At 43.5% G+C, this 17174-nt stretch overlaps 1 protein-coding gene across 3 annotated transcripts in view; it reads right to left on the bottom strand.

Annotated features, from left to right (window-relative positions):
* Positions 1–17174, bottom strand: part of LOC125413061 (protein mono-ADP-ribosyltransferase PARP14) — a 651703-nt gene that overhangs the window by 357377 nt on the left and 277152 nt on the right. Inside the window, exons 1-3 of one of the 3 annotated variants that reach the window (XM_087901086.1) lie at positions 13599–13826; positions 5030–5160; positions 3991–4024 (exon numbers count right to left, since the gene is read on the bottom strand). The exons of 1 other annotated variant lie outside the window; for it this stretch is intronic. In XM_087901086.1, coding sequence (XP_087757212.1) covers positions 3991–4024; positions 5030–5160; positions 13599–13785 — 352 coding nt within the window. In that variant the 5' untranslated portion in view covers positions 13786–13826. Of the gene's footprint in view, positions 1–3990; positions 4025–5029; positions 5161–13598; positions 13827–17174 lie in introns of those variants that run through there. One more of the 3 variants, XM_087901074.1, reaches the window with a different exon arrangement.

The following is a 17174-nucleotide window of genomic DNA, read 5'->3' as shown; positions in this document are numbered from 1 at the left end:
TTAAGGATGTGTTGACCTCACAATGGAAGCCAGAAGAAGTGCTACGTTGAGGAAGAGGTTTTGCTCTTGCTTCAATAGGAAAATAAAAGTTATGGATACAACCAAAATTGATAAAGATTCGATTTGAAAAGGATAAATCTTTTGAGAAATTATGACTCATCCACAGAGGTGACAAACAATCAGATAGTAAGGAAAAATCATAAGTGTTGGGCCAGTGTTCTGTTCTTGTCTTTGTAGGAAAACACTCATCTTCAAAAATTCAAGAGACCCTGACCTAAAGAGGAAAAGACAATTATCCAGATAGGATTACCAAGCAAAGAAAATTATGACTTATGAAGACAAGTCATCTGAGGGTAAGAATCTCTAAACAAAAATTAGAATAATAGTCATGACTCAAAAATCAAAGCTGGCTTTAGAGTTGGACAATGGCTCTGTCTTTCTCTAAATCCAAGCATATTGTTAAAATAAAAATTCAGAGTTTCTGTCTTATGTCAGGAGCTCTCTATATTGTACAGAAAGAAGAAAGAATTTAGAAAAAAATTACTTTTATTCATACCATTTTTGTCTCTATCATACCTTGCTTTGAGTATATGTCTGTATAAATAATGTTTAAGTTTTCCAAAATGAACAATGAAATTTCCTGCAGTAATCTTTCAAGTTTCCAGGAAGAATATGGGACCCCACAACAACTGCACCTGGTTGATATGATGTCATAATACTGATAACACTACTATAATACGTGTTTTGGATAGCAGCTGTTCAAGATGGTTCCAACTTGGTTAATTGAAATGGTACACTCTTTTACAAGGTCCTGGCCAAAACTCCAAATAGGAACCTACTGAATAACCAGAGACTATATGCAATTAAACGAGACAGTGATCTTTAAGCTTAACCATCATTTTACTTTCACAGGTTCCCACAGAAAGAACATCACCCCCATAACATATGGAAGTACTTCTAGAAGACAACATCCCCTCTCCCAAAAAAGTTTGTCCTCAGGGTTAGAAATGTCATTTAGAGGTTAATTTTAACTGTCATAGAATTAGGGGATGAGGGAAATTATGTAAGCTCGGGGATCTCTTTGAAATAAAAGGGAAATTAGATGGGATAATTAGTGTGAGATTACTCAAACTATTAATAATAGTGAGCAATAGGGTAAATATTTGTAAGCTATTATTTATAGGCAATATACATTGGTATAGATTTTTATATATTGATACAAATTCTAATTACATGTTATATTGAATATACTCCTATTTCTGATCACAATATTTGTACACCTAGACAAAGTTTTTCGTCATATTTAATGAACACATGCTTCTAACTCTACTTAAGACATTCTGTATATTGATACAATTTTAGGGTATATTTATCATGTTGAAATAAACATTTCTACCTTGATCAAGATACTTATACATTGTTTACATTTTGAGGTCATTGTTCTTATTTGTTACACAGTTGTTTAATGATTGTTTAATATTTTAATATGAAGTTTTAGTCTTTAAGTTATATAGGTATTAAGAACTATAGGTCAATAGTCATGCATGTTCGTCATACTTATAGTATTCTGCATAGATAGATAATCTTCAACCACTTCAAAGAGTTGTAGAATATAGCATTTCAATAACTTAGGGTTCTGTTGTCGTGAGAGACACATTGATCCTGGCAGCATTGATCTATTCCAAAGAGAAGGTTGAGTACCAAAGACACTCCACTTGGAGCTTGTTTTATTCTTGGCAAAACTGGACTTTGGGCAAGGAACTGCCCATGCACCAACCACTGACAAAATGCATGATGTCCAGATAGGACAAGCAGGATACAAAAAATAAGACTATCAAATCATGACAAGACAGGGTAAGAGGATTTTGAAAAAACTTCCTGCCTCTGAATATGGTCTGTCAGTTATTCTAGGCCTTAGCCAAAGTTGGTTGCTCCAACGTTACAAATGAGACTTTGGGTGATTGCCCAGGTAGCCAGTTGTCTCTGTCATTTGTGGAACATTTTGGAAGTTGCTTGATTGCAATTCCTGCTTACTCAAGTAATGTTATTTCTCTTCTCAGGTCTTCAAAGTGGTTGAAGACTGGATAGTTGTAGTTACTTTCCTCTCATGACTTGGTCAAGTTATTTATAATATAAGACATAAACTCCTTTGGATATGATAATTATTGAAATATTTATCACATGTTTCTTGCTTTATAATGATTATGTTGGTTGTAATACTAATTTTTATAACTGATATTTGTTCTTATTGCATATAATTTTGTACTAGGCTTAGAACTCTCTTATTTAAAGAAAAGGGGAGGTGTTGTGGGAATTCCTACTGTCAGTACCCTTTAAGTTACCCACCCACATGGGTGTGGCCTCTTATACTATATATACTAATGTAAAATGCACAGCCCCTCTCCCTTCTGACTGTATGATTCAGTTGCTAGTCCCCATTCAAGCAGAGGACTATGATCTGTGAATATACCCCTAAATAAATAACAATTTATTATACCCAGTGCTGAGCTATTGTGAGATTTCTTTTTAGCAACTATCTTCACAAATCATCTGTGGAAATTGGAAAATAAGAGTTTTTTTGGGGGAGGGGGGTTCTGGAAAGATAGCTCAGAGGTTAAGAGCATTGGCTCTTCTTCCAGAGGTCCTGAGTTCAATTCCCAGCATCAACATTGTGGCTCACAACCATCTGTAATGAGATCTGGTGTTCTCTTCTGAGCTGCAAACATACACGCAGACAGAACGCTATATACACAATAAATAAATCTTTAAAAAATTAAAAAAGAGTTTAAGATTACACTGTAACAGCATCCATGAGAAATGACTCGTTGGGTTTGAATCTTCAGCCCCCTTGTAAACAGCTGGACATGGCTACATGTGCCCAGTGTAGAAAGTAGAAATGGATATATCCCAAGAGTACTTGGCCAGCAAGCCTAGCCAAAGGGGCAAACTTAGGTTCAGTGAAAGACCCCATCTCCAGGCCAAAAGGCAGAGTGATGCAGGGGAAAAAAAAGAATTCCTAAGATTTGTGTGTCTGCATCTCTTGGTTGCTCTTGCTCACCTTATTCAGTATGGTTCTTCATTTGGTGACCTTTAGTTGGGTATTATTAGGTGCTCCTTCATTTAAGTCTGAGGCAGAACATAGCCCTGCCCACCCACCAGGAGTCAGGAGACCCCACCCCAATCACAGTGCTGGCTGTTTCCTGCAGCAAATAAGGCAGGAAAAGCTTGTACTCAGAAGCTGGAGTCCATCTAAGACACACCCAGTGCTCACAGAGCACTGCCACCCAGACATGCACAAGCATCCACTGAAAGTCCTGTCCTTGCTATTACTGCCCACCAAAGTACAAGTATCCATAACCATCTCTCATGTCTTCTTCTCCTCTCCTTAGTTGCAGCCATATCACAGAACCAAAGAAACTTGATTCTGTTCCTCTGAGTGGAGCCTGAAGAACTCAATGGACACTCTCAGGGAATGTTTCAAACATATCTGGCTTAAACTAGCAAGATGATACAACTGCAGGAGGCTCCAAGCTGAGCAGAGCTTGCCTTGTATAAATCTAGAGAAAGATTTCCCACACATGGTATGGGAAGTCATTCTGTCTATGCGTTGTTTTTATTGGTTAATGAATAAATAAACTGCTTTGGGCCTATAACAGCTCAGAACAGAGATAGGTAGGAGAAACTAAACTGAATACTGGGAGGAAGAAGGCAGAGTCAGGAGAAGCCATGTAGTCTCCACCAGAGACAGACACACCTGAACTTTATCCAGATACACAGAGTAGTAGAGATGGGTTAGTTTAGAGTATAACAGCTAGCTAGATATATGCTTAAGTTACTGGACAAACAATATTGCAAATAATATGGTTTCTGAGTGATTATTTTGGACTAAGTGGCTGGGAACAAATGAGTAGACTTGTAAAACACAATCTACTTGTTTAATAAACATAAAACTTCCTGGTGAACACCAGAACCAAATTAGTGGAGACTTACCTTTTCCTGCAGTGCCATTTTTAGTCTTGTATTCCTAAAACCCAAACAGAAATACAACATTAATATAAGAAGCATTTCTTTTTGTTTGATTGTTGGTTTTTGTCAGTTTAGTTGGTTGGTTGGTTATGTTTGTTTTTTTCAAGACAGGGTTTCTCTGTGTAAGTTGCTCTGGTTGTCCTTGAACTCACTCTGTAGACCAGGCTGGCCCAGAACTCAAAATGATCCAACTGCCTTTGTCTCCCAGTGCTAGGATTAAAGGCATGTGCCTTTAATCAACTGTGAATCATTTCATATATAAATAAAATATGTCCTGGGCCAGACTAGAGATGTAAATTAATTGAAATAATAATGACACATTTGGCTACTGGGCTAGTGAATGGATCAGAAGCTACATGTCGCAGTGTGTCTTCTTGCTGGTCACAACAACCACTGATGAAATGAGACACACACAGGAGACTCTCGTGAGGCAGCTTAACCAGCGGCTTGCCTGACTTGGCACTTAGTTTATGTTTACTGTATGAACACGGTGCACATGCTTCAGAGAGGTCCCTGACAATCTTCTTCACAGCTGAGGGAACAGCACATGTGGTGTACACTGCTGACCTCAAGATGATAGATACAGAATGGCAGGCTTCTGGTTATAAAGATGCCAAGAGCAATGGGTACAAACTTTGGCATCTCAAATTCATTACCATTGCAGCCACCAAATCTAGACTTTTCTGAAACTGACAAAAAATTACTGTTTCTCCATTGTTTACAGTCCTTGCTCCCTCCAAAGTCCCAAGCTGCCATTCTCAGGCCAGTGTGACTTAGTCCCTCATCTACCATTTCTTTTTTTGAGACACGGTCTCACTATGTAGCCTTGGCTGGTCTGGACTCAATATGTAGATCAGGCTAGCCTTGAACTCATAAAGATCCTCCTACCTCTCCCTCCTGAGTGCCTGGATTAAAGGGGAGCACCACCCCACCCAGCTCATCTCCACCATGTTTTCATCATGGAGAATCCCACACACCTTGGAATAAGGCCCTGTTTCCTTACCTTTTCTGGAACTGCCTCCTTAGAGACTGAGGCTTCATCTGGGTCTTCGGGCAACCGGACAGTAAACTTGAATGTCCCTTTTCCTGGCCATACTAACTCATGATTTTCTTTCTCCAGAACATTCTGCAGAACTGAAACAATAAAAAAGATTTTAAGCCAAATTGCAAGCAATATTTACTTACATAATTAGTTCATGATTTCTACAGACTTCACCATTATGATCCAGCAGCTCAGCCCATCCCCCTAAGCAGCAAGCCTTTGTAAAAGAAGGAGAACTTATCACAGGAATGTGAATGTCAATTTGTGTGCATTGTTCATGTTGTAGACATGTGGGCATATGGAGGAGTGCACACGTGGAGGCCACAGCAGGACACTGGGCATTTCCCTGCATTGCTCTCTGACTTGCAGCCTGAAGATGGGGTCTCTCACTGAACCTGAAGTTCGCCCTTGGGTTAGACTTGCTGTGATCTGCCCATTTCTGCCTTCTACACTGGGGGAATGCCATGCCCAGATGTTTAGAAGTGGACTGGAAATTCAAATTCTGGCCCTCACATTTACACAGCAAGCTATTTGATGCAGTGGGCCATTCCGCTGCCCCTAAACTTACTGTGATGTTTATTTGTTTATGTTGCTTTTTGAGACAAGGCTACTATGTAACCCTTGTAGGTCTAGAACATACTCTGTAGACCAGATTAGACTCAAATGCACAGAGATCTGCCTGCCTCTGTCTCTCAAGTGAAAGGTCAAATCATGTGCTGCCACATCCAGATTACTTTTTAATATTCATGGTTTTAGCTTAGTTATTGAGTATTCCCCAAAGGCTATGAAATTACAAGCACAGTTGCCAGCTCATGGTCTAATGGAAGGTCCTAGAAGCTTTCAGATGTGAGGCCCAGAGGAAGTCAGATTTCCCCAGGGGACGTGATCCTGTGACCCCAGCCCTTTTCTCCTTTCTGTATCACTACATAGCCAAGAGTTCCCGATAGGGTGTACTGCCTTGTGCCATTGCCCAAAAGCAGCAGGCCAACTCATTGTATACCAAAACTCCGAAATTGTAGAGCCCAGATAAACCCTTCCTCTATTCAAGGTGATTATCTCAGATATGTTATCACAGCACGGAAACTCTGGTGAATCCCATTAGCATCCTGCTACACAAACCCTACTTACACAGCTTCAGCCTTCTTGCTGACTACTGAGGTCAGTGGGAATTGTTTTGAGCCAGTCAGTGCATTCCATTGAAGAACCATAGAGTGTAGTAGTACAGAACCTGTACAGTACTCGGTGGGCACTGAAGATGTGAATATTTATAATTACAGGGACAACTGGGTACATGGAGGTGAGAACCATGCTGTAGGGAGGTGACCCAGTTGGTCATCAGAATGACCAGGAGTCCAGCCATTAGTCTACAATGAGAAACAACCCACATTTGGTAATAAAGTGAGCAGAAAAAAGGAATAAAAGAGATTTTGCAAAAATAAAATTAAAGCATGAGACAGTTGAACTTAGTGAAAACTGAACAGAATCCAAAGACTTGGCATTTGATTTCTAACTCACCCATAATCGAGATGAGTGGCTATAAAGAAATAAACACTTCTGGATCAGAGGTTTCCCCCACTGAAAATATTTTCTAGGAACACTGTCAACGACATGAAGAGCTATGAAAATGTGAACTGTGATATCAGAAGCTGCATCCAGAGAGAGGGGAGGAAAAGCAGTGTTGCTCAGACCATGGAGAAGCAGAAAGGAGCAGGGAGGCACATGGCCAGTATAGAGAAAAGGAAAAGAACAGGAAGGGGCATGGCCAGCAGAAAACCAATAGAAACAGGAAGGGGCATGGCCATCATAAGAACAGGAAAGGAACAGGAAGGGTGTGGCCATCTAGAGGACAGTGTTAACAAGTCAATGAGAAAGATACTGGACCTGGTGTTCACAGCTACAGCAAAACCTTTGGTTCCTGTTGTTCTCTGATGGACAGCTAGTCTGATGAGCTCAGAGCCTGTCACAAAGGGAAACGTGATGGCTCTCCTACCTCAACCATGGAGAATGCAGGTCTAGTGAGACTTCACTTAGATGTCCACCCAAATACAGATGTTAGAATCCACCTGAGAAGGAACATGGGACTCTAACTCTACTCTATGAGTAGTCAGAAGTTTCCAGAGAAGCTGTACCAGACTGGTGAGGGGACTGAGGACTGGGTAACCTCAGGGTGACCTCTGTGTGAAAAGTCTGAAGCCTGTTACAGAATACCCTGCACCTCTGTGTTACATTCTTACTCTTTCCTGGACTTTGGTGAAGTCCATCCAAGGCATCTGGGATGTATGCAATGTGTATGGGCACAAGCATTGCCAGAGAGCCACAGTGTGTGATTCCCATCCAGAAAGTGAATCTTGGAGGAGGAGTCAAAATTCTGATGTCTTGTCTCTCCCGTGTGCACACCTCAAGTCAGCTATGTTCAGTTTTACTTAAGAAGGTGGGTTCTAAGGTCACAGAGATGACTCCATGGTTAAGAACACTGGCTGCTCTTCTAGAAGACCTTGATAAGAGATACCAGCTCCCACATAATGGCCCATGACATCTGTATGTCCAGTTCCAGGGGATTTGATGCCCTCTTATAACCTCTGCAGGGACTGCATGCATGTGGTATACAGACATATAAAGAGTAAACATCCATACACATACAATAAAAATAAATCTTTTGTGTATGTGTCTGTGCTGGAAGTAAAGACCTGTATTTTGTTTACAGCCATCTTAAGTCCACAAGTTAAGTAAAATATTCAACTCTGTCACCTCTGCAGGGCTAATTTCATACCTAGGAAATTAACTTAGTATCTTAACTCCCTGTAAGACCCGCAGGCCCCAGGCCTTAGAAGCAATTAACATTTCTTTTGTTAGTTATCATCTCTTTCTCTCAGCTAGAGATGTTTCCAGTCCTGCCTACCCTCCCCCTGCCTGTTTGCTATATAATAGCTCCTGAGGTGTAATAAAGTTGGCAGTTTGATCAGAAAGCCAGACTTGCCGACCATTCTTGTGTCTCTTGTCCCCTACATTCCTCTCTCTTCCAGGTTTTTCAGGGATCCCCGATCATATCCCGCTAGTCGGGTCATGTGTGATTTTTACAAAGTTTCTTTGTGTATCACTCTAACAGTCCTGATACCCCTGGCATTTGCTTTGTAGACCAGGCTGACTTTAAACTCACAGAGATCTGCATGCCTCTGCTTCCCGAGTACTGGGATTAAAGGTGTGCCCCATGACATCCCTATTAAATCTTGTTTTTTCAAGAAGACAAGTTACCTCACTTCAAGAATACCTAGGCCTTCACTTAACAAACAGATGGCCACTTAGGCCTAAAAGATAAAGTGTGCCCATCTGAAATGTGGTTACGTTTGTTATTCCTTTGCGATGCCTTTAAGGACTGACCATGCCCACTCCCAACCACTTCTGACCTCGTCACCATCTTGGCTTCCCCTTCTCTGTCTATCTCTTGCCCTGTGCACACATGTTTCTGTCTCTCTCTATGTTTGTCTCCATGTCTTTATGTCTCCCTTTCTTTAAGTAATAAATGTTTACCTTTATGTCTAGCCTTATGTCTGTTTACTATTATCCGCTGCACCTGTCTGCCTGACTCTCCCCTGCTGCATGATGGGAACAGCTCTGCCGCTGCCAGGCTGGCGGCAGCTTCTGCCTGGCTTGCAGGCTGCTCGAGGCATCCCACCATCATATTTTTTTTAAAGAACAATATTGGTGCCACGGACTCGAGAGATTCACCCGCTCCAATTTCCGGGATTGGATCGGGACCGAGGACTTCTCAACACCGACCCACGTGTTCCAACTGCCTGGACTCATTCCTACAAACAACACTGGCTTCTAATTGTAAGTTTCCTCACTCCAGCCAGCTTAACTGAGCCTTTTTAACCCCGGGATTGACTGGTCCTCCTGGTGTTTCTAGGCTGGGGGGGGTGTACTTCTTCGCCCCTTCGCTGGCATTCATTACGGCTTGCATCCTGTTAAGCCCATGCCTGGGACAGCTTGCCTGGCAAGCTCCCAGCTCTCCCGCACCTGGGGGCCCGAGGCCTCCAGCCTTTTTCCTCTTTATTTCAATCTTTTCTTCCTTCTTATCTTTCTCACGGACGGAAGGCCTGATCCGGTTCGGTCTTTAGCATCCCACATAGGCACCTGGGACTCCTGGGCACATGTTTCGGATGTTCGCTTGCATCTCACCTAAACGGGGAGCCGTTCCCCGTAGGCTCGAGATGCCACAATTTTTGCGGGTTTTTCACAGTCTTGACCTGGGAAAACAAGTTGTACCAGCCTAAATATGCCTTACTTAAAATCCTTCACACCTATCCGTCTTTAAATTATCTGTTTATGCGGGTTTTCACGATTCAGACTCTGGATAACAACCAGGCGGCCCCCGGCTTTTAAAATTCCTGTGGTTTTTCCATTCAGGCCACAACACCTGGCCACCGCCATGTTCATTGGGGTCAGGTGACTTTATCACTAGATTCACTGAGAGCCAGGTCACGTAACCAAGCTCTCCCATTGTTATGAATGTCCTGCCTTCCCTCCCCCCTCCTCGGTGTTCACTGAAATCCTTGTTAACTCTGATTACAGGTGTTTTGCATAGTGACATGCTTTTTGATAGGGCCCATCAAAAGCATGCAGTTTGCCTAATTCCTGTTCAATCTTTCTATGTATAATAATTATTCATTTCATCTCATTTCAGACTACAAAATCATAAGTCTCATATTTTAAACTGGTATGTACTTTTAACTCTCTCATATTTAATATTAAGTTATTCTCTACCATTGTCAATTCTGCCAGTAATCTTAATGTTACAAACAGTTTTTTTCTTTCTTTCTGTCTTTTTACAAATGTGGATCTTACCTGTTAAGAGTTAATACAGTCAAGCTCAGACCCAACCTTCCAGACAGATTCTATATTGCAGCAATACCTAATACACAGCCCTCAACTGCTCAGAGATCTGCGGGATGCGATATTTAAATATTTAATTATTTAAATGACTTTTCATAACAAAAAGAGAGAGGTTGGCTCCTAGCAAGCACTCTGTTTCCTCCAAGAAGACAAAAGACAAATGGTCACAGACCAACATCCATCTGCAGTTTGCTTCAACTGCCAAGCACTAACCATTGGGCAAAATCTGCCTTTTACCTAAACTGGAGGCCTCCAAACATGGACAGGATAGATGGAATCGACAGCCTAGCTGCCCAGGTCAAGGTAGGCTTGTCTTTCTAAAGATTTCTTAGCCCACAGGGTCTTCTAAAGCCTGACAGGCTCCGCACTAAACAGCAAAGGTCAAATACAACCTTCAGCGACCATGGAGGACCCAAAAGAGTAGCTCTAGATGCCAACCAAGTAAGTTCTCTGTCATTTTTTAATCAGTAACTCAAATAAAATCTTATCCTTCTCAAAGATTTCTGATAGTCTGATAGCTAAGAGGTTTTGCCAGATTGTCTCACCAAATAAAAATACTTTTCATTATAATTTCTGTTTTTACAAACCCAAGGAGTTTTTAATACAATGCATATGTCTAAAACTTCTATTTTTCTTATGAGTTCCAGGGAGACGAATTAAAGAACCCATCATAAACAGGTCAGATACAAATCCCTCAATTCCCTGGTCTTAAAATTTTTTTCTCAATTTAACTTTGTCCTCTGTTCTGCTAATACCCTAAGCAGGTACAAGGAACACCAGACATTTCCATGCCACAGACACCTGTCCTGTCAGGAGCAGAGACCAACTGTGCCAGGATGTGAACAGCACCCAGCCTTTTCTCGGATCTCCCCCACCCCTCAAAGACAATGCCCACAAATCAGCTGGAAGCAGTCTTGAGAATTCGCCGCCCCAATTCCTTCAAACTGTAATGTCTAACCTTCTACTTTTTATTATAAAAAGGATCCGGGAATGTTATTCCTTTGCAGTGCCTTTAAGGACTGACCACACCCACTCCCAACCACTTCTGACCTCGTTGCCATCTTGGCTTCCCCTTCTCTGTCCATCTCTTGCCATGTGCACATGTGTTTCTGTCTCTCTCTATGTTTGTCTCCATATCTTTATGTCTCCCTTTCTTTAAGTAATAAATGTTTACCTTTATGTCTAGCCTTATGTCTGTTTACTATTATCCGCTGCACCTGTCTGCCTGACTCTCCCCTGCTGCATGACGGGACCAGCTCTGCCGCCGCCGGTAACCTGTACTGATCTGGCGGCAGCTTCTGCCTGGCTTGCAGGCCACTCGGGGCACCCCACCATCATATCTTTTTAAAGAACAATAACATTGATTTGAGTATGGGTCTGAGAGTGTAGGTCAATGTCCCAAGGAAAAAAAGACATACATACTCAACAGTACACAAATCCAGATAACCTACAAAGGTGAGACTTCACAGTTGGTACCGGTATACACTAATTTCTATTGAGCCTACTGTACTGGAAGACTCAGTAGTACTGCCTAGCTGGTGTAGATTTATAAGAATAAAGTCATGCCTGCTCAGGCTACTTCTGGGATGGGGGGTGCTCTCTGCAGGAAAGGAATTCTCCTGCCCTAGGACTGCAAGAGCAAAACTGTTGGGAAATTCCAGCTGACTTGCTGAGGAGGGAGTGGGGCCTCAAACAGGAAACCTTAAGTGAATGGAAATTCTAGTCACCCCAAAGCCTGGCCTGCAACAATGTTCCATTTTAATGTTCTGAGTCATCTGTGTTGGGAGTGAAGGAGAGGGATCAGCTGAGCCACCTGGGAGAAGAGGGGGCTGTGGACTGGGAGCCCCTGAGGGAGAAAGCTGAGCTGGGGTGTGAGCCCAGCCTTCACCTCAGCTGCCCAGGGCCTGCTGCGAAGGCTACAGCAGGGATTGCACCCTCACAACCGTACTTTCCTGTGCTGTGTTTGTCACTAAACTACCAGTATCTTATAGATCTCCATTTTGCTGGTTTAAGGTTCTCAATAAAAAAAAACAGAGATTTTTCAGACTTCAGCACATCCTGGTCACTTCACAGGGCTGGCGGCAAATGCTTCCCCACTCACCCACATTCTCTGTACTAAAGTGTCTAGAATAGAGTTGGGGCTGGGTCTTGTTCCCCCGCCCTTCCTGTGATCAGGATGCAGTAGTCTCTACCCCTAACATGCGACCAACATTTGGAGGCAGCTCAAGAGAAGAACACACTCCGTAAGTGTTATGTCTACTGGGGGAGTGACAGCTGGGATCAAACTGGGGACCGTCTAACCCTCTGAGGTGATTCTCAACCTGTGGGTCACATCCCTTTTGAGCACCAAAAGGTCCTTTTTCAGGGGTAGTCGTAGACCATCAGAAACCGAGATATTTACGTTATACTTCATAGCAGTAGCAGAATTACAGCTATGAAGTAGCAACGAGAATAATTTTATGATGGGGGCACCACAGCATGTATTACAGGGTCGTAGCTGTAGGAAGGTTGGGAACCACTGCTCTAGGAACAGAGAAAATGAGAAAACAGGTCCTGCTGTCCGCTGTCTGTGGAGCACGCCCTGGTGAAATCAAACCTAGGACAACAAGGTCCTTGCTTTCCAGAGGGATTCAGCGCCCTGCAGGCCTCTCCTGCCTCCTGACCAGGCTTTCTGAAAACCTGTGTCAATACCCTCTACACCTGTCTTTCTTTCATTTTTGATTCTTGAATCCCTGTTGGGCTGTTATCTTTCATACAGCCTGGCTTCCTCAGCCCCCTTGCCCCTCCTCTGCCCCAAAAGTTTCACAAATTCAAGGACAAGAGGGAGGAGTGTCTGCATTTTGAGGATGATCCTGGCCTACAAAATCTCAGTGGGTAAATAATGGTGGCCTTCCAGAAGCCACAGGTCTGGGGCTTTCAATCACCCACCTAAGTAGGCAAGGCTGGGCCTCCCTGGCAGACTGCAGACAAAAGTGGGGAACTTTCAACTGCTCAGCCATTCTGATGCTTTCCTGCAATGAGGGAACCCTCCACAGAAACCCCCACCCCAGCTAATAAGCTGACAGTCACTTCAGACTTGGAGCGGAAGGACAAAGCAGGAACTTTGTTCAGGCTGTGGTACAGGAGCTCAAGGGCTTTTCCCTCCTCAAGCCTATCTCCCAAATACAACCCTCCCTCCCCCCTGACAGCTAGAACTCTGTGGTAATAGCTGACCCACAACTCCTCAAGATTCTTAATTCTTTAACTGTACCACTTGAATAATAAAAACGGGAAAGAAATGGAGGGAGGGAGAGTGGAAGGAAGGAAAAAAAGAAGAGAGAGAGAGAGGGGAGAGAGAAAGAAAGGAGAATGGGAAAGAGGGAAGAAGGAAGAAAACAGAGAGAGGTTAAAAAGAAAGAAAGAGAGGGAACGAGGGAGGGAGGGAGGAAAGGAAGGAAGAAGGAAAAGCAAAGCACTGGAAGCTTCATAGCAACAGGAAGCTTCTGTAAGAGCAAGGGGAATCGCCACTCCTGGATGTGCTTGCCACTTAGATTCTGACCCCAGGATCTCCCTCTCCCACAGCGCTGCAGCCACTGGCCTGGCATCCTTGACCCCGAACCTCGGGCAGGGCTAGCTTCCTTGGTCTTTGTGCCCTTACCATCCTCCTGGGAGAAGAACACCAGGAAGCTCCCTGGGCTCCCATGCTGCTGGACGACCTTGCATTCCCCTCTGCCCAACTTCTTCTGGCTCTGGAAGTACATTTGCAACTTGTTGATCAAGGTCTTGGGGGGGTCGGGGCCCCAAGACCCCTCCACCAGCAGCAGGAACGGCCCAGGCACTGCCATCCTGGCAGGCCTGGGAAACCTCCACTGCCATGTCCCTCAAAGCTGTGCGGAGTTTTATTTGAGTTAACTTCTCTTTCGTTTTCATTTTCACCTAGCAATCCCTAGATTGTAATAATGCAAACCCCATCCCTCCCACACAAACACACCCAAGGACCTCGGGCACACCCAGTATCCTTCTTTCTTCTCCAGCCCTCAACAGAAGTGAGTCAACCCAGCAGAACTGGCAGTCCCCAGGACTCTGATCTTCAGTGCACCTTACACAGTGACTTCCCAGCTGTGCTCAGCCTGCACTTCACCCCAGGCACAGCTGAGCTTTGCTCCATTCCTAAGATAATTTCAGTATACACAAAACCCACATTGTATGAAAGAAGAAAGGGGGCTCACAAATGATCCCTGCTCATTTAGGGACCACCTGTCAAATATAACCTGCCTTTTTCTTGCTTCTGAATTCTGTTTTCTCATCTGTGAACACTGTGTCTACGAACTCCCAGTTTTTAGGAACATGAGCTAGTCATCAGCCATGCTTTCAGGGTGTACAATTGAGGGACTCAGACATGGGGACAGAGGACATAAGACAGTAAACTGGTGTTGCTGGAGCAGGAGAGCAGGGGCTCCCAGACTAATTAAGGGAAGGAAGGAAGACTATGGGCAGGTGACATGGCACCTGAAGGCTAAGGAGAATCAAGAAAAGACCGTAGAGAGTTGGGGGGAGGGGAGACTCTGGGTGGTGATTCACATGCACAGAATCAATTGGTCTGCTGCCTAGTGGCTGGAGTGGACACAGGAGAAAGAAGGCTGCTGACCTGCACACTGCAGAGAGGCCTGGAGGAAACGTGGGCTCTAAGCTTCCACTGAAAGCAGCATTTGCTGAAGGATATGAAAAGTTCAGCCTGGAGTGGGGTAAGAGACTGGATCCTAGCGCAGGAGTGAAGAGGGCTGACTGGGACAGTGGTGAGAAGAGCTGGGACCCTGTGTCTCCTCAACATGCAATGAGCGCATGTGTGAGACAGTTAGAGGCTTTGCCATTCCAGGGTTAGGTGTGCTGACCCTCTGTGGGCCCTAGCAGCCCAGTCTGATGAAAACAGAGAGGGCAGGGAGTCTGAAGAGGCCTGAACTCTGACAAAAGGAAGGAAGTAGACACTGCAAACCTAGCCAGATCTTCCCAGAAGGTGACTGAACAGGAAGATGGGGAGTCAGGCTGTGGTTAGAGGTGGGGATTTGGGCTCAGAATGTCTTTATTTTTGTTTCTTGGATTTAACTATTTTGCAGAAAGATTCTAGGCACCTGTAAAGGTCAACAGAATAAAAAAGGGATGTGGAAGATATTGGTGGCACCACCCATGACTTTCCCAGGCACCAGCAGCAAACCACCATGAATGAAGACAGGTGTTTGGAGAAGATCTAGGTGTTTTCCACTAATAGATCCTATTTCTCTGTGGATTACATACAATTCAACAAGTCCCACAAGCCTCAGTGTGAGGCTTGTGAAGATCTTGGTAATACCGAAATGTTTCTGAAGGCACGGCCAAAAATTAATTTAAAATCAACTGTTTGACACATCCTTGCTTCTGGCCCAGCTTCCCAGTGTCTTCTCCTGATGTCACTGCAGCCTTGTTCTGAGCACACATGCACACTTTGCAGAGGAGGCCTTCACACCAGACTATACCAGTGAACATTCTGAAACACTGCAGCTCAGATGAGACACTGTGATATAATATGGATTGCAGTTTTTATTGTACGGAAACTTTCTGTTCTTATAGAAACATGTCTTAGTAATAGAAAACAGACTTTTAACGTGTTCCTGCTGTCATTCTTCAGCATGTAATTATCAAATTAGTCTGTTTTTAGATTGCATCATGGTAGAATGCTTAGTTTTAAAAATTGCTGTTTTGGGGGGTGGAAAGACATTTCAGCAGTTAACGTTCCATGTCTTGCTGTAGCAAATATTCAGCAAGATTTAGTTCTTTATGTAAAAAAACCCCACATTTTTTGCAATATGCAAACATTTTCCCATATTTTAGTAAATGATAAAAGCATATATGAACTCAAGAACCGTCTTAAAATAACTTTCTTTATGAGTGGTTATCAGTAAGTTCTTGGTTTATATACACATTTTCGTATTTCTGAATACCTGAGGTTACATTGATATTTGTCAGTTGTCAGTAGTAGAAGAAAAAGTTCTATCTTAGGGTCTGTCAAGTTCAGAGATGCTTTGGAGAAAGACAGACCTCGTACATTGCTACTTAATCTCAAAGAACTGAAACAGCATAGAGAGGGACGGAGACCCACAGAGGAGCATTTACTGTTTTGACTTTTGTTTTGTTTTCCTGGTCTACAATAGAGCTGAACAGTGCCCAGGTGTCCGTCTCCAGTTTTCAGCATTCGGCCTGCAGATGGCACTCATCAGCTGATCCAAACAGCTCTGGACCTTGGTGTAGAGGACACAGCTGGGCAGATTAGAGTGCCAACTCTCCCTGACTTTGTCCCTGGCTAACCCAAACCACAAAAAAAACCCAAATAAACAAACAAACAAAAAAAAAACAAAATCAAAAAAACACCTGCCAATCCCTTTCCCAGAACTTAGAGTTGTAGAGCTGGGCAAATGTTTTCTCATTTTCATCACACCATCAGCCTGTAAGAAATAAAGTCATGTTGTAGATCCCATAGTCTGAAACAGCCCAAGCAGGCTTAAGAGTCCACACAGGGTAAGTTCTTTATTGAATTAGGCATCACATATCAATGGCCCAGGGACAACAGTACAGACTTGGGAGCTGACTGCATCTTTGAACGTTCATTTAAGGAAGTATTTAAGCAGAAAATCTGCAAACATCTGCATTAAGTCACAGTTACATTGTTCATCAATCAAGGTTCAGGGACAGGAAACTTTCCTGGGAAGATTTCTTGTGGTGCACTGGCCTTGCCTGGTTTACTCAGCTGTGGCAGGGGGACTTGCCCACCGTGCAGGTCTTAACTTGCCAACCAGGATGTCATGATGTCAGTTACCCAGAGAGGTCTGGGGAGGTCTTGGGAACTGTAACCTGGCTTCACCCTACTTTTCAAGATGGAAGTCTTATCCAAAATGGCTTCAGTTTGGTTCTTTTGTACAGTTACAATAAAAGTGATATTTATAGTTGAAGTTTCCATCGACACTGGGCCTTTCCACTCTGGGTGACCCCTTAGTGTAACCCAGTGTCAGTCTGCCAGTACAGAGGTCTCAAATAGAGCATCTCCAAACTAGGAGTGATGTAGGCTCTCTGATAACCCAGGTGGACACTGCTGCCTTTGTTACTTTTCTTGTTGTTCTGCTGAGACACCCTGACAAAGCATCTGGAGGGAGTAGGGTTATTTTGTCACAGTGCCAGGTTGTGTCTATCATAGTGCAGAAGTCAC

Source organism: Myodes glareolus, chromosome 2 (assembly GCF_982192425.1).
Source record: "Myodes glareolus chromosome 2, mMyoGla1.1, whole genome shotgun sequence".
NCBI classification, from domain to species: Eukaryota; Metazoa; Chordata; class Mammalia; order Rodentia; family Cricetidae; genus Myodes; species Myodes glareolus.
The sequence above is the reverse complement of the archived record's forward strand: the minus strand, read 5'-3'. Positions and strand labels throughout refer to the sequence as shown.